The sequence below is a fragment of the Nelusetta ayraudi genome, unplaced genomic scaffold (assembly GCF_046127955.1).
Source record: "Nelusetta ayraudi isolate G7.1 ecotype Tasmania unplaced genomic scaffold, CSIRO-AGI_Nayr_v1 ptg000200l, whole genome shotgun sequence".
Lineage (NCBI taxonomy): Eukaryota > Metazoa > Chordata > Actinopteri > Tetraodontiformes > Monacanthidae > Nelusetta > Nelusetta ayraudi.
The window spans coordinates 306,107-322,942 of record NW_027466249.1 but is presented as its reverse complement, the minus strand read 5'-3'; the positions used below and the strand labels follow the sequence as shown (position 1 = coordinate 322,942).

Sequence of the window (16,836 nt, the reverse complement as noted above, 5' to 3'; positions counted from 1 at the left end):
AGCAGTGCAGTGCTGCTCATCATGCTTTATTACTTCAATCACTGGAGAAAAACTCAAGGAGGCTGCGAAAGAAAAGTCAACCTAACAACTCTACGACTCCGGCCGTTCCGGCTGCAGCCGCCGATGGTGTCTGGCTGCACAGCGCCACCTAGTGGGCCGGTCTGACCGGAGAACTTCTAGGAGAAAAAAAACAACACCAAAACAACACGCAAGCACGCTGCAGACCTCCGAGAGAAGCTCCGCCTCTGCCAACGAGTGCAGAGCCCGCGCTTTGGCGCGATTGGCCGGACGGCCGGCGCAGCGGTCGCTGGCCAGAGGCGGAGCACCGAGAAAAGAAAAAGAACGAGGTGTCGCTCAGGGAGTGCAGGCCGCTCGCACTGTGAGCTCGTCATGGCAGGTGCGCCGGTATGACACTGAAGCGGCGGCGGCGCGAGCTCCAGTCGCACTGCGTGCAGGAGGGTAAAGCTGCAAGCAGCGCTCAGGAGCTCACGGAGCCACTGCGCCCCCCCACAGGGCGGCGCTCTCAGGGTTCCGTCTGATAACCGTGGGTCAACGTCAACAGGGAGCCTCTCCACCTGTTGAGGCAATCTTAGACTTCAACGCAGCGTTGAGGCACAGGGTTTAGTTCCCGGGTCGGCAGGGTATTCGTCCCTCGCAGCGGAACTTTCTCCTGCCGAACCACAATTCAGTTGCAATAGTTTCAGGTAATAATATTGTCATAAATATATAACAATGCATACATTTCCCATAACCGTTCCGTTGCGGCTATATACATTATGTACATGTCACAGAAAACTGGATCAAAAGTCCTAAGTCATCGTTATCCAATATGGCACAATTTATAACAAGGTTAGACTGGAGTCTAGTTTGGCATATATTAATGTCAAGATTGGTACAAAAATAGTTCATATTTACAAGAACAGAGATGCAGATCTTTTTATCAAGTAGATTATTTCGCTGGATTAATAAATAAAAAGGTGTGGACGTTGGGAAAAGGGGGAAAAATGGAAGTTTCTTTTCTTTTCTTTTCTTTTTTTTCTTACACCGATCGAATGCTAATGTGAACCGTCGCCGAGTCGGACCCGAGCTGGTTGGACAGTTTCAGGGTGTAGGTTCCAGCGTCTTCTTCCTTCACACCGGTGATTATGAGGGTGGTCAAGTCCTCCGTCGTCTCGATGTGGAAACGTCCGCCAGCGGTCACCTTGACGGTCTTGCCACCGCGGGACCACTCAATGTGTTTGGCGTCTCCGGAGAAGGCGCAGGCCACCGTCAGGACTTTGCCTGGCTCGACGCTGATGTCTTCAGGCAAGGCCTCGATCCTGGGAGCAGAACCTGGCGAGCCACAGATTAGATCGCAGCGTCACCGAGGATCAGCTCACAGTACATTAACGAGGTTCTGAAAACAGGAAACCCGAGCGTGAACCAACTCGGACTTACCGATTGCCCTGAACGAGGACCCCTCCAGGCGGGAGGCCATCTCCGTGAGACTGCTCGAGCTCATGGCATACGTCTCAGAGGCCACGGAGGACATGCTGGACATGGACGTAGTCTCAAACTTCATCTCTGCTGCCATGCTGCTGAAGGAACTGGACTCCATCATCGACGACATCATGGCCTGGTGGGCGGAGGAGGAGGAGAAGGACGACGACTCCTCCACTTGGTGCATTTCTTTCTTCATCATCATAGATGAACTTGTGGAGGAGGAGGACGACGACTCCTTGTGGGTCATCATCGCCGATCCTGCCAGTGACACGAGAGAGATGGAAGGAAAACAAATGAATAATAACTGTGATCAATCATTCTGGAAGGAAGAACTGATTCAGGAACAACGACATCTGTGTGAACATTCAAGTTCACCTTTAAGTGCGAGCTGTTGCTGCTGCTCACGGTAAGTGGTGATCTTCATGAGTATGGACTGGAACACCTGCCCAGTGAAGGAGAAGGAGGACTTGGATACTCCTCCCTCTGAGGTCATCTCGCAGGTGTATTCTCCCTGGTCGCTGTTTGCCAGATCGTGGATGAGGAGGCTGCAGGAGCCCTCCGAGTAGTGCATCTCAAAGTGGCTGCTCTGCGAGAGCCTCCTTCCATTGACGGACCACGCCACCTCTTTGACGCCGCTTTCACAAATGCAGGACATCTTCACCGAGCCTTCGTACGCCTCAGCTGTCAGCTGGCTAAGGACCTTGGGAGGTTTGGGAACTGGGGATTTGACAGTGGGAGGGGACACAACCCTCTTCGGAGACATGATTGGAGGAGGAGACTTCATTCTCGGCGGTGACTTGATTCCCGCTGGTTCAGGGGATCTCAAGGACCTTGGTGATTTGATGCCTGCCGGTTCAGGGGACTTGATGCCCCTTGGTGTTTTGACCCCAGCTGGTTCTGGTGACTTCAGACCTCTTGGAGATTTGATTCCTGCTGGTTCTGGAGACTTGACACCGCGTGGGGATTTTACTTCTTCGGGCTCAGGAGACTTAACTGGTGGTGGTGACTTGAGTCTGGGTTCTGGAGATTTTACACCCCTTACTGACTTCAGTCCTTCAGATTCGGGAGACTTGATACCTGGGGTTGGGGATTTCACTCTAGGGGCTGGAGAGGGCGCTGATGGTGATTTTATTCCCTCTGGTTCTGGTGACTTCACGGTAGGTGTTGGTGACTTCACGGTAGGTGTTGGTGACTTCACGGTAGGTGTTGGTGACTTCACACTTGGTGTTGGTGACTTCACACTTGGGGCAGGTGATTTAATAGAGGGCTCTGGGGATTTGACACTTGGCTCCGGTGACTTTACGCTGGGCACAGGGGAGGTTACAGAGGGAGTTGGTGACATCATGGTGGGTTCTGGTGACTTTGCAGCAGGCGCAGGTGATTTGACAACCTTAACCTCCTCCTTAAGAACCGCTTTGCGTATGGTCAGAGTGAAGTGAGCCTCTTGTCTGCCCGCAGAGTTTTCTACCACCACTGTGTAACTACCTTCGTCAGAGGCCGTCACAGAGGAGATCTCGAGGCTGGATTTGTACTGAGAAGCAGTGACATGGACTCTGTGAGACGAGGTGATGGTTCTACTCTCATGCATCCATATGACAGAAGGTGCAGGTTCACCATCTATATCGCAAGAGAATCGGGCCGCCTCTCCCTCGGCAACGCTCACAGACTGTGGCTTGGTGAGGATTCTGGCAGGGAGAGAAGGTTTGCTCTTTTGAACGGCGACCTCCTCGGCGACAACAGCAGCAGACGACTTTGATACGGCTTCAGACGAGATGTGTTTCCCGGACATTGAGAACTTCTCAGATGAGTAGGAGGAGTCAGATGACAGGTAATCAGCAGAGGCAAACTTTATGGAGGCTTCGTACCGCTCAGCAGAGGCAGAATATCTTTCTCTGGCGACGACCTCCCGTGTCTCGGTAAATTTAGACTTGCTCTCTTCCACCTCAAAGTGGCTCTCACTCGCATAGCCTGCCTTGAAGTGAGTAGTGTGGTAGTGGTCAATTCGGGTGACTTCAGGGACGAATGATTTCAGGGCCACCTCATCTTTGCGGCGAGATGAGAAAGATGTGTAGCCGGTGCCTGAGACATCGAGAGTCGCGTAGTCTGAAGCGTCGCCCTTCGAGTTGGAACATGCGCAGCGGTAGGTGCCGCTGTCCTCCTCCTGGCAGTCCAGGATTGTGATGGACAAAACTCCACTCACGTTTGTGAAGATGTACTTCTCGCTGCTTTCAAAGATTTCAGTTCCATTGTGGAACCATTTGACCTCCGCCTCTGGTTTGGCTTGGATGTTAAGAGTGAATTTAGTGTCTTGTCCAGTTGGTATGCGATGAGAGCGCATCCTGACGGTTACCCGCGGGCCATGGTCTAGGCTGAAGGGTGTCTGGCTGACTACCTGATACTTCCTCTCAGACTTGAGGGCAGCCTTTCTGGCCTCATAACGGGACATGATATCAAAGCGTGCAGACCTCTCAAATCTGGAGGAGGAACGGGAGGTCCTTTCCACAGATCTGATGGGGCTGGGAGAACGTGGACGAGTCCTCTCCGGGGTGGGAGATCTCCTCGCCGTGACTTCTCCCTCCAGCTCCACAGGCGGTCTGCTACGGGACGGTCTGATGAGCTCAGACACTGGACGCATCAGCTCAATGTATGTGGGAGACAGAGACCTTCTCCTCCGCATAAACTGAGAAATAGTACGTTTCTTCTTTGTCTCAGCAACCTCAACGGCCTCATGTCTGACCTCACGTCTGACCTCACGTCTTCTTTCTTCACCCTCCATGGCACGATACTCAACACGAACAGGGCTACCAGCAGGGGAAGCAGAGAAGCCAAGCTCAAGTTCATCTTCCAACATCATTTTTTCCTCTTCTGTTTTCCTCACGGAGAGGTAGTCATCCACAGGCATCAGGAGCTCCTCATCACTGAGGTCTCCTAGAGATCTTCTCCTGGATCTAAATGAGACCTCAGATTCAGGAGAGGGGGAACGGCGTCCTGGCCTGACAGTTTCCAGATCATCCAGAGTGAGTTTGGGAATGCGCCATCTCGGCCTGTACTGGTCAGTTATTCTAGGGAGTGGCACAACATAGAACTGCTCCCACCTGGACAGACGAATGCGTCTCTGTCTCTTGTGAACGATTTTCTCCATCCTCTCTGAAACCTCATACTGGTCCCTCAGCTTTCTGTACCACTTCATGTCAGACAGAGGGACAAACTGTTTGATGGCTTTGTCCTCATCGAGAGCTCTGGGGTCGTGAATCACAGGCTCAGGGATCTCGTACGGCATAAAGATCCTCCTCTCCTCCTCCAGTTTTCTGGTCTCAGACTTCTCCTCTCTTATGTCGAACTCACCCTCGATGTGCTTGGTGCTCACTGCAGGCTTGTAAATCTCTGCAGCAAATTTAAGAGCTTCCTGAGCTGTGGGGTTTAGCGGTACATGTTCCTCAGTGGCAGCGATTCTCTGTGCCATCTTGTTGGTCTTTTCAATTTGCTTCTGTATGTGTCTGTATTTCTCTTCTTCGCTCTTGTACTCTCTTCGAGTGTAGGTGAGACGCTCCACTTTAAGTGAGGCCTGGCAGCTTGCAGAACCTGCAGAGTTGCTCGCAGTGACCTTGTACAATCCAGAGTCCTCAAGCAGAGTCTCTCTGATGTGCAGGACGTGGCAGTCGATATCCTCTTGTATAACGATAACCTTGTGACCAAACTGTAGCGGTTGGCCGTCCTTCTCCCATTTCAGCGTCGGAACTGGTGTTCCTGTCACTCTGAGTTCAAAAGAAACACTTTGGCCTTCAACACAGTCAGTATTTGCAAGGAGACGTTTGAACATGGGCCTCATGGTTTCCTCTGTGATGGGATGGGGGGTCACTGTGAGATGGGCTTTGCAGCTGTCTTCTCCAAACCTGTTGTGAGCCATGACGGTGTACTCGGCATCATCACTTATGTCCAGATTGTGGATCATCAGCTGATACAGACCCTTGTCACTGATGAACGTGTACTTGGCGTCATTGTCGCCTGGCCTGATTCTCTCTCCATTTTTAAGCCATGTTACTTTAGGCTCTGGGTGCACAGTTATCGTCACACCAAAGCGGACATCATCTCCGATGTAGGCGGTGCGATTGTACAAAGGTAGCGTGAACTCAGGTGGTCTCTGCAGAAGCTTGGTCTTGTCGACCCTCCTCCTCAGTTTCTTCACCGAGCGACTGATGTAGTGCTCTCTGATGCTCCTGACTGTCTCCACAAAGAGCTCTCCATAAGCACTGTCCTCTCCATCATCGCTTACCACCTTGCATCTGTACACTCCATCATCACACTCTTCAATGTCCTTGACATATATGGAGGCAAAGCCATTGCTGTAGCTAATCTCATATTTGGGACTTGGATGGAGCTGCCGGTTACCAAAGTACCATGTGACCTGGGTACTCTTGTCATAGTTGGAGATGCTGCAGGTGAATCTAACGTGACCACCTTCTTCAGCATAGCCATGCATGACTGGACCAGTGCGGAGGCCATGGTACTCAGTTCCAATTTTCACTTTGCCCACAGCAAGCCCTCTCTGGTTCTTGAAAGCACCACCATAGGCAATGCGTGCTGCTGATACAATGGTATCAGTCTTCTTCACCAGTGCCTGATAGTATCTCCTGTGTCTCAGTGTCTTGATTATCTTGCTACTCACATTCTCAATCTTCATCTTGAGCCATGGGTGATCCATTGCCTCACTGGCAGTCATACGGAGCTTCCTGTCCTTGACCAAAAGTCTGTCCACAAAGTCCATAGCCTCCAGGCTGATGTCCTTGAAAGCTTCACTGTCAAAGACGTACTCACAACTGGAGATGTTTTCAATCGTTTTTGTCATAGATTCTGCTGCAAATGGATTAAGACCACTCAACAGAATGTACGCCAGCACACCAACAGACCACATGTCAGTGGCCGTGGTGACCAGGTCATGACGGTGGATCTCAGGAGCGCAATACTCTGGAGCTGAGAACAACATTCTAATGTTTTCTCCTGGCACTAGAAGTCTCGCTTGGCCCATCTCAATAATCTTAACGGTAGTACTTCTCCTCGTGGTGTAAACAATGTTATCTGGACGGATGTCGAAATGTCCAAAGTTGTGGCTGTGAAGGAATTTGAGAGCAGTGCAGACTTGTCTTAAGTAACGGACTATCTCCTGCTCTGTAAGGTCAAAGTTTGCGGTGCCAAGGCGCTCAAAGATGTCAACTCCAGAAATGAACTCAAAGATCAGGACAATCTCCTCCATACTTTCAAAGTATTCATGAAGGTAAATTATATTTTTGTGCCTCGCGACATTCAGGGCCTCAATTTCTCTGAGGACCAATTCACGATCAGTTCCCTTGACCTTGATAAACTTAGCCATGAAGGTCTTCTTGGTGGCAATCTCTACGCAGCGGTGGACCGCCCCAAACTGACAGCGAGCAAGTTCCTCAGAGATGATGTACTTTGAAGAGAGCTCCTTTACCTTGTAGGAAAGAGCCTCCTCTTTGGTGACCTCCCTAGTTTCATCTACCTCCTCGTCATAGTTCCGAATTACAGATTTGTCTTCCTTCGTGGTGATAGGCTCAGTTGGTGCAGAGGGAGGGCTCAGACCAAACTGATTCTCAGCAATGACCCGGAATTGGTACTTTGTTTTTCCAAAGATGTTGACGATGGTCATGGAGCAGTCAGTGGTCTGTCCAGCACGGATCCATCTGTCTCCAGTTGTGGGACACTTCTCCACAATGTAACCAATTATGTCACTGCCACCATCATTGGCAGGAGGCTCCCAGGTAAATGTGATGGAATCTCGAGCAATGTCACTGACAACAATTCCTTTCGGAGCATCTGGTATGTCGGCAACGTTGACCTCAATGGTTTGCTTGTCTGTTCCAAATCGATTCTTTGCAGTAATAATGTAGTATCCAGTGTCCTTCCTTTGCATTCCCTTTTGGAAGACCAGGGATGTGAAAGACCTGGTGGTGATGACCTGGTGATAAGGAGAGTTGGACAGGATCTCCTGACCCTTCTGCCAGGTGATTGCTGGCTCAGGCTTGCCAGAGATAGGTATCTTTACGGTGATTTTATCACCGCGAACAGCATGGACAGCTCCCATTCCCTGGAGCTCCTTGGGCAGATGGATCTTGGCAGGAACTGCAATAGAAATGTAAGGGGAAAAAAGTTTAGTATACCCGAAATATAAAAACAACAGATAAAAAACATGAAAGAAAAGCAACTTGCACTTCAAGAGTTCTATTGTTACCTTCCACTTCAAGATTTGCTGTGGTAGAGATGGATCCAGAGGGGTTGGTTGCTCTGACTTGGTAAACTGTGGCATCTGTCTCATCAGCAGTCATGATGACTAACTGGTAGTAGCCTCCCTTGAACTCCTGAGCCTTGATCTTTGTTCCATCAGCAAGAATCTCTTTACCACTGCGGTACCACTTGACTGTAGGCTTGGGATGTCCCACCACCTTTAGACGAATGAGTAATTAAGTATGCAAAGCTCCTTAGTAGTAAACTTGGTTAACTTGGTGGTTAATTAGTTAACTTTGCACAGTCTCTTAAAAATCATAACCAGGTCTGACGTATTGGATTTAGAAAGGCTTGCGGATGTAAACACAGCACGATAATAACAAAGAAAAGAAAATGCACTCACCTTGGTCACGAGGGTGGCGTTGGCGTGGTATTTGACTGTCATATCTCTGATCTCTTCTCTGAACGCAGGAGCGCGAGGAGATTGTTCAGACTTGGGAATGACGGCCGCAGAGATTTCACTCCAGTCACTCTCACCACCCATGTTCTCACACTTGACTCGGAATTCATACTCGAAGCCCTCAATCAAGCCGGTTACTTCATAGTTGGTCTCCACAATCTTCTTTGTGGTCACCGACATCCATTTGTTCTGCTTCTTCTCACGCTTCTCCACAAAGTAGTTGGAAATCTTGGCTCCACCGTCGCTGCTCGGAGGCTTCCAGCAGACGACACAGGAGTCATTGGTGGAGCTGATGATGAACGGCTGCTGGGGGATTCCAGGTTTTTCTGAGGAGAACACAAGTGGTTTTTATTCTCACTGCTCAGCTTTACCTTTCTATAAAGTAATACACGAGATGGCAAACAAACGTACCAAATGGACTCTTGATGATAAGCACCGATGGAATCTCCAAGGATTCACTCACACCGTACTGGTTTTGGGCAGAGACTCTAAAGTAGTAGCCAGCATTCTCGGTTAGGTTGGGGACGCGGCAGGTGGTGCCAGAAACAGATGAGGACACCAGATTCCACTGTTCGCCCTCTTTGGCCTCGCGCTTCTCCACTATGTAGTTGGTAATCATGGACCCTCCGTCATCTTTAGGAGCTTTCCAGCTGATGACTACAGAGCTCTTCAGCAGAGCATCAACAACAAGGGGACCCTCTGGGATGCATGGTTTATCTGGAGAAGAAAAAGGTACGTAACATTTTAAATGCCGAAAACGGAGTTGAATTTCTCTGTGATTTGTGGGACTTCCTGGCCGTACCTTGGATTTCAACACGAAGCACAGTGTCGATGGTTCCGTAGACGTTACTGAGCTGCACTTTGTAACGTCCTGCGTTGGTCTTCCTCTGGACATTTCTCACCACCAAGTGGGTGTAGTTCTCTGTGTTCTCAATGATCACATTTTCAGATGCGTTCAGAGGTTTCTTGCCATAGAACCACATTATCTGGGGGATGGGACGGCCAATATAAACCACATGGAGACGGAGGCTGGTGCCGGCTCCTGCAAAGTACTTCTCCTTGAGAGGGAAGCCCGGGTGGAACTGGGGCGCCGCCTGCAGGCGCATCTTGCCACTCGTCTCGATCTCTCCGGCCTCGTTTATGGCCCTGCAGGTGTACAGGCCCTCGTCCTCCTGCTCATCCGTCAGGACGCTGAGAGAATGGTTGCGGCCATCCGAGCTCATTTTGTACTTGCGGCTCTGGATGAGTTCCTTGCCGTAGCGGTACCACTTGATCTCTGGGAGAGGTCGACCAATAATTCCACAAGTCAGAGTGCCAGATTCGCCAAGCTTGGTGGTGGCATCTTGGATTTCTTCCTTCAAAACTGGAGCCTCGCCAACTGCAGGAAAACATGCAAGAAAACCACCGTTGATCTTTTGATCTTATTTGTCAAGTGACAGTAAAAGTGCAAATGGATACAAACTACGTGAACCCCTAACCCCAACCCCTAGCCATAAGCTTAGTAAGTAGATTAAAACTTTTTTTAAATGTCCTCAAAACAAAATATGTCTAAAGTAGTGTGGTAGCGGTGTAAGTAGGGCAGCTCACCACTCAGCTTGGTCTTGATGCCCATGGGAGTGCGTCGCGGTCGGCTCAGTCCAGTTTCATTTTCTGCAAAGACTCTGAACTCATACTCTGTTGCTTCCATCAGGCCACCCATGGTGAACTGACGGTCCTTAGAGCGCTCCTTGTTACATTTCTTCCAGGCACTCTCGCCCGCTTGCCTGAACTCGATCCAGTAACCCAGAATCTCCTTCCCGCCATCCAGTTCAGGACGCAGCCAGTGGATGGTGATGCAGTCTTTTGTGACGGAGATGATGTCGATTTCTCCTGGTTGGCTTGGCTTATCTACGAGGAAACGGGAAGATAATCACCAGAGATTATTCATAGTTAAGTTTACTGAATTAATTTAAGTCGTGATCACGCAGTTCTAGAAGTTTGCGCGCTATCCTCAGTTATTTCTTTCTCTCTTTGATAACATCGGGAGTTATGAACTCACCAAATGGATCTTTGCAGACCACAGACTCTGAAATGGGACCCGGCTCACTCTTCCCGATGTCGTTCTGAGCCACAACCCTAAACATGTACTCTGCGTCGGGTATGAGACCGGTGACGTTGTACATGGTGGTGGTGATGTGGGTCTTGTTGTGGCGGACCCACTTCTCTGTGGAAACTTCCCTTCTTTCCACAAAGTATCCTGTGACGCGTGACCCTCCATCATCGCGGGGCCGCGCCCAGGACAGCGCCACTGTCGACTTGGTCACGTCCATGATCTCCGGTGGGTTGCTCGGAGGTTCTGGCGGGCCTGGCGAGATAACAAGCAGTGTCTCGGTGAAATCAATGTCAAGACTTGTTATTAAACTACAGATATAATGTGCGTCTCCACGCTGTGTGTGGAGCATATTGCAAATACTCACAGAGCGGCGTCTTTGGTATGACGGGCTGATCAGACTTCAGAGATCTACTGATACCAAACTGGTTCTCAGCAGAAACCTTGAAGTGATACTGCACGTTCTCCTTCAGGCCCTTGACCATCAGAGAGGTCTCTGTGACCCGAGCATCCACGGTACACCAGGCAGCCTTGGGCACTTCTCGCCTTTCCACAATGTATCCCAGAATATCAGAGCCACCATCATCTGAAGGTGGTCTCCAGCTAACCCGAATCGATCTCGCTTGAATGTCATCAAATTCGATGGGCCCCTCGGGGATATCAGGGCGGCCGATAACCTTGACCTGTAGGGTAGCGTGTGAAGAATGTCAAGTTCGACCCACTCAAATTAGGTTCTGGTATTTAAACTTCTTACCTTTCTGTGCAGTGACATACCTTAATGTAAACAGCCTTTCTTCCACATTTGTTTTCCAGCACCAAGTCATAAGTGCCGCTGTCATCTTTGTGTGCTTCCTTGATGACGAGCTCGGTGACGTCATCATACGTGGCAATCATGGCGCGGTGGGAGATATCGCGACCGTCCTTGGTCCACTTGCAAGTCGGGATGGGTTTGCCAATGATGGGCACTGACAGGCAGATGACTCCGCCCTGCCTCACCACGTAACCCTCCTCATATTTAGCGTCAAGCTGGTAGTCAGGATAAACTGAGGAGGACGCACAAAGCATTTCATTTGAGGATACACAGCCATAAAAAAAAACACAAGTAAAATGGATTTGATCAAAGTGTGGGAACGTACCGAGCATTTCCTGGACTTTTACAACTGCAGGAATCTCAGCAGGCTCTCCACAACCGCCAGAATTGCAAGCAATGACCCTGAACTTGTACTCTGCTCCCTGCGGCATGTGGGTGAGAGTGTACTCGCACATCTTGATAGGTGTGGTGTTGCACAAGGTCCATTCCACCTGGTCAACCTTTTGCATCTCAACAAAGTAACCGGTGATGACAGAACCACCCTGTTCCTCAGGCGGGAGCCAAGCAAGGGACACTGAAGTCCTGGTACTGTCTGTGACTTTGGGCTGGACTGGAGGACCTGGGGGTTCTGTTCATCAATAAAAAGAGAGACCAAAAAGAGAAGTTGAATAGAAAGTCTTTGTTCTCATACTACTTCAAAATGAGGCTGGTGGCATTTTGTTAAAAAAGAACAAAAGCTTTTATCCCACTTACCAATGGGATCCATGGCAACAGTGATGGCAGAACTTTCGCTTGGTTTGCCCAGTCCTCTGGAGTTGACGGCAGTAATGCGATGTTCATATTCCAGACCCTCGATCAGGCCTGAGGAGCGGTACCTCGTCATCGTGACGTAATTCTTGTTGATCCTCAGCCACCTGTCAGACCGGGCCTCTTTGCGTTCAATGATGTAGCCAGAAATGGAGGAGCCACCATTGTCCTCTGGAGCGAGCCAAGTCAGGGTCATGCCCTCATGGGTGACATCAAGCACCTCAGGTCTACTTGGAGGACCAGGGATAGCTGCACAGATTAACCATGCAATTTAGTGTCAGCAGGTGAGGACCACGCAGTCTCTGAGCAACTGGAGTTCAATTATTTGCACAATTTTCATTTTTTTTGAATCACACTGTTACTCACTGTCTGCGCTCTTGCACTCCACCACTTCCGACTGCAGGAAACCACCGATACCAAAGCGGTTCATGGCAGCAACGCGGAAGACGTACTCGGTGCCCTCAGAGAGTCTGGTGAACTTGAAGCAGGGTCGGGTGACCGACTCTGAGATGGTGATCCAGCCTGGCCGATGAGCGTCCCGCTGCTCCACCACGTAGCCACTGACGTTGGCACCGCCGTCCTTCTCTGGAAGCTCCCAGCTGACTGTCACTGACACACCGTCAACCTCCTCAATCTTCACCGGACCTTGTGGGATGCCAGGTTTGTCTGGACAGACACAATAAGCAGTTTTGGAATTATTCTTTTCATTCCCCTGAACTCCGTACTAATGCTTTCCGGGCCTTTACAGAGGTGAAGCTGCACACTGTCAGGTGAACTCTGCATTTGTCCCACTTACCGAGGATGATGACCTTGATGACCTCAGTGGCAACCCCAACGGCATTTTTCACTTCGAGTGTGTAGTCGCCCGTGTCGTTGATGGTGGTGTCACGGATGGTGAGGTGCGTGTATCTTCCATTGCTGTCTATCTTGATGCGATCCAGACTGTCTTTGAGTTTGACGCCGGCAAAGAACCAAGAGCAGACAGGCTGCGGTTTGGCTTTAATGGGAATGTTGAGGTCGATTGGTTTCCCCCGGTGCACATGCACGATCTTCTGAGGAATACTGGTCATATCAATCTTGGGCATAACTGAAACAACAAAAAAGGTATAGTTGGAAATAAACACACAAACAAGTTTTATTGACGAGGAGCTCACGACTTCAAGGGAGTTTCTAAAAGGTCACAGCAACTTATCAAGGCGGACCTTTGATTAAGAGAAGGACGTGAAGAATGCAAAACCCCTTACTTTTAATATCCTGGATGACAACAGGAGTGACCGTGTCCATCGGCTGACTGGCGCCTCTGCTGTTGGTAGCTCGGACTCTGAAGAGGTACTGATCTTGCTCCATCAGAGACTGGACGGTGTAGTGAGAGACAGAGGACTTGACTGATGCCACGCCGCTCCACCGGTCTGAACCCACCTTGCAGGCTTCAAGAGTGTAACCGGTCAGCCTGCTGCCACCGTCGTGCAGAGGTTTCTCCCAGTTCAGCGTGACAGAGGACTTGTTGACGTCCACAACCTGGAGGTCCTGAGGCACCGACGGCACCTCGCACACCAGCACGGCCTCAGCCGTCTCACAGGGCTCGCCCACACCGTAGATGTTTTCCGGCAAGACCCTGAAGAAGTAGTGCATGCCTTCCTCCACACCAGTGATCCTGAACAAGGTCTTCCTGCACTCGGTGGTTACTGTCTTGTATGACTTCATGTTGGCTTCGCGCTTCTCTACGATGTAGTTGCTGACGTGTGCACCGCCGTCTATGCTCGGGACATCCCAGGTGATCACAACAGACTCCCTGGTGTAGTCCTTCACCTTCACAGAACCAGGAGGACCAGGTGTGTCTGCCAGACAGTGTCAAAAAGAGAGACACGGTTCAAAATGTATTGAAACGAAATTGTGATAAAACCAAGGACCAAACACATTTCTAAAAATGTTGGGGTTTTCCCTGCATACCATATATTTTAACCAGGATGGTGGCAGTCTTCTTCCCAGATGGGTTCTCAGCCTCGACAACATACTTTCCAGAATCGTAACGCGTGACCTTCTCCACCATGAGGGACGTGTAGCTGTCGGTGGTCTCGATGAAGCCACGGCTCTGCAGCTCCACCCCTGTTTTCCTCCAGGCCACGACGGGCAGCGGCCGGCCAGTGACAAACACCATCAGACGCAACGTTCCTCCAGCACGCAGACACACCGTTTTCTTCAGGTCGTCGGCCAATTCCAAGTCAGGCATTTCTGAAGATGTACACGACACAATCAGTCAGAACTCATGTTCAAAGGTCTAATTTGCAGCATTGTTAGCCAGGTTGTTCTTGCAAACCATTGCTTCACACAGGTCCTAGAGCAAGTTTAAGATGTTGAATATTCAGGACTTGGTGTTCTACCACAAAGAGGAGCACCGACTCACCGACTCTCTCCAGTGGTTCGATCTCTCCACTGGGTTCACTGAACTCTCCAGTGCCATTGATGTTGACAGCCGCAACCCTGAACTGGTACTTCTTGTTGGCCGCCAGGCCAGCAGCCACATACTGGTTGGTCTTCAGAGCCTTGGTGGTGGCGCGGTACCACTGCTCCGTGCCCTCCTCCAGGATCTCCACCACATACCCTGTGACATCTGAGCCTCCGTCATACATGGGCCTAGTCCAGGTCATGCTGATGCTGTGCTTGGTTGTGTCGGTGATGCGGGGCATGGACGGAGGGGCTGGGGTATCTGAATAACAGAAAGTGAAGGTCAGTGTGCGTGTCTTGTCTACTGCAATCGGTTCCAAGAGTTTTCCCAAAAGATTTCTGATGACAACGGAATGCAGCTGAGGTTCAGCAGACACGAAGATGAGCTCCTCACATGTGGGGTCCTTGCAGAGGATGTACGGCGAGGCGTCGCTCGGCTGGCTGTAGCCGGCAGCGTTGACCGCCGTGACTCTGAACTGGTACTCGCTGCCCTCCAGCAAGCCACTGATCTTCAGACGGGTGTCATAGATGGTGTAGGTCTTGTTAACCCGTGTCCACCTGGACCAGAGATAAAAACAATTCCGAACAAGAAGACAAATGAGTCACAGCAAAGATTAACTACCAAAAAATCTGTCCATCGAGACGGTGCTGTTGCTGCCCTCACCTGGTACTGCTTGTCTCCCGCTTTTCCACAATATAGTTTTTGAGCTCACTGCCGCCATCGCTCTCAGGCTTCAGCCATTCGATGATGACGTGCTCCTTGCCCACAGCTGTGGCCTCAGGAGAGCCTGGCTGGGATGGGATTGCTGAGAGACAGGGAAAATAAAGGAATCTGTGACTTTTCTAACATAACCCTCAAACCGCATCCTACAGTGGGAGAGTTTATGGTGGCCATAAAATGGGTGAAATAAATGTAGAAATTTGAATTTCTAATCTTTTGGTCTTTGCTTACTGTATGCATTCCTGGCAATGACTGGCTCGGACTCCAGAGGAACTCCCGGTCCAAACTTGTTGACTCCCCTGACTCTGAAGATGTACTCGTTGTTCTTGATCAGCCTGGAACTGACGCATGACAGTGTCTTGCACTCAGTCTCCATCATGACCCAGTTCAGCCGACTGGTCTCACGTCGCTCCACAACGTAATGAGTGACGGTGTCGCCGCCATCTTCCAGAGGGATCTTCCAGGACACGGTGCATTTCTCCTCTGTCACTCTGCTGATCACAATTTTATCAGCTGGAGGTCCAGGAGTGTCTGAAAGGCAACAGAACCACAGTTAGATCAGACAGTTCTGACCATCCAAGCTCATATCCCTGGTATACCCAAATGTCTCCAACTCAAGCCAAGAAAAATCTGCTCACCCAGAACTTTGACGTTGACAGAGGCGGTCTTGATTCCGCTGGCATTCTTCACGGTCAGGACGTACCGGCCCGTGTCATATCTATCGCAACTCTTGATGACAGCCATGGCTCTGGTTGCTGTGTACGTCAGTGAGTATTTCTCCCCGAGCTCCAAAACCTTCTCTCCCTTCGACCAGTAGACTGTGGGGTCTGGTTTCCCACCCACAGAGCCATCCAGGACAAGGTCAGAGCCAGCAGTGACAGTGACAGTCTCGCCGATCAACTTGCTGTCCAGCTCGGCTTTGGGAGGTGCTGCAGCAATGAGGAGATGTTTTCTTTTAGTCTGCACTTAGAAGATCTGCATCAAACCAAATGTCAACCAAGTCTTCAACTCACAGTATTCGTCCTTGCACGTGACGGGCCCTGTGGTTCCGGAGGGCAGGCTGTGGACGCCGGCGGCATTCTTAGCGATGACGCGGTACTCGTAGGTCTCCCCTTCTCCCAGGTTGGCGACAGTGAAGTAGTTCTCTGTGATTGTGGTGTAGTTGCATTTCAGCCAGCGGTAGTCGTCCCACTCATCTGTGCTGTACACTTTCCTTTCCACCACGTAACCAATGATCTTGCTGCCGCCATCGTTGAGGGGCACGGTCCAGCACAGCGACACAGAGGAGCGTGTAATGTCTGTGACCTCCGGTTTGCCAGGAGGATCTAAGCAGACAGACAGCAGGAGTTATGACACAACATCCATCGAGTGTAATCACAGATTATTTTTATCTTTGAATTTTTCCTCACCAACAGGATTGAGGGCCAGCACAGGTCTGGAGGCCTCGCTGGCCTTGCTAAGTCCGGCGATGTTCATGGCATAAGCTCTGAACTGGTACTCCAGTCCCTCGATCAGGTTGGACACCTTGTAATGACACTCCAGGCATGGCAGCTTGTTCTCTCTAACCCAGAGAATTGTATTTCTCTCCTTCTTTTCTATCCAATAGCCGGTCACCTGGCTCCCGCCATCGGCATATGGCACCTCCCACTTGATGCAGATGGCGTTGGCGGAGACGGACACAACATCTGGACGGGTTGGAGGACTTGGAGGAACTGCAGACATGAAACAGAGAGTTAAAAAAGATTTCCAGAGCACTCTTACCGATGTTGTGGCAGTAATTG

The 16,836-nt window shown here is 50.4% G+C and overlaps 2 protein-coding genes across 6 annotated transcripts in view; one reads left to right on the top strand and one right to left on the bottom strand.

Moving 5' to 3' along the window:
* The window catches only part of LOC142881515 (thrombospondin-type laminin G domain and EAR repeat-containing protein-like), a 132,945-nt gene that overhangs the window by 20,860 nt on the left and 95,249 nt on the right, over positions 1-16,836 (top strand). The gene's annotated exons all lie outside the window — the stretch shown is intronic.
* Positions 6-16,836, bottom strand: part of ttn.2 (titin, tandem duplicate 2) — a 157,592-nt gene continuing 140,761 nt past the window's right edge. For all 5 annotated transcript variants that reach the window (XM_076015835.1, XM_076015834.1, XM_076015836.1 and 2 more), the window contains 24 exons: positions 16,465-16,767; positions 16,069-16,380; positions 15,694-15,984; positions 15,287-15,586; positions 14,999-15,140; positions 14,729-14,892; positions 14,294-14,596; positions 13,840-14,121; positions 13,134-13,727; positions 12,686-12,976; positions 12,256-12,555; positions 11,836-12,138; positions 11,408-11,710; positions 11,046-11,314; positions 10,639-10,954; positions 10,221-10,526; positions 9,770-10,069; positions 8,985-9,560; positions 8,594-8,899; positions 8,126-8,508; positions 7,730-7,940; positions 1,858-7,620; positions 1,438-1,740; positions 6-1,332 (listed from right to left, as the gene is read on the bottom strand). In XM_076015835.1, the coding sequence (XP_075871950.1) occupies positions 1,040-1,332; positions 1,438-1,740; positions 1,858-7,620; positions 7,730-7,940; positions 8,126-8,508; positions 8,594-8,899; positions 8,985-9,560; positions 9,770-10,069; positions 10,221-10,526; positions 10,639-10,954; positions 11,046-11,314; positions 11,408-11,710; positions 11,836-12,138; positions 12,256-12,555; positions 12,686-12,976; positions 13,134-13,727; positions 13,840-14,121; positions 14,294-14,596; positions 14,729-14,892; positions 14,999-15,140; positions 15,287-15,586; positions 15,694-15,984; positions 16,069-16,380; positions 16,465-16,767 (12,914 nt within the window). In that variant the 3' untranslated portion in view covers positions 6-1,039. The remainder of the gene's footprint in view (positions 1,333-1,437; positions 1,741-1,857; positions 7,621-7,729; positions 7,941-8,125; positions 8,509-8,593; positions 8,900-8,984; positions 9,561-9,769; positions 10,070-10,220; positions 10,527-10,638; positions 10,955-11,045; positions 11,315-11,407; positions 11,711-11,835; positions 12,139-12,255; positions 12,556-12,685; positions 12,977-13,133; positions 13,728-13,839; positions 14,122-14,293; positions 14,597-14,728; positions 14,893-14,998; positions 15,141-15,286; positions 15,587-15,693; positions 15,985-16,068; positions 16,381-16,464; positions 16,768-16,836) is intronic.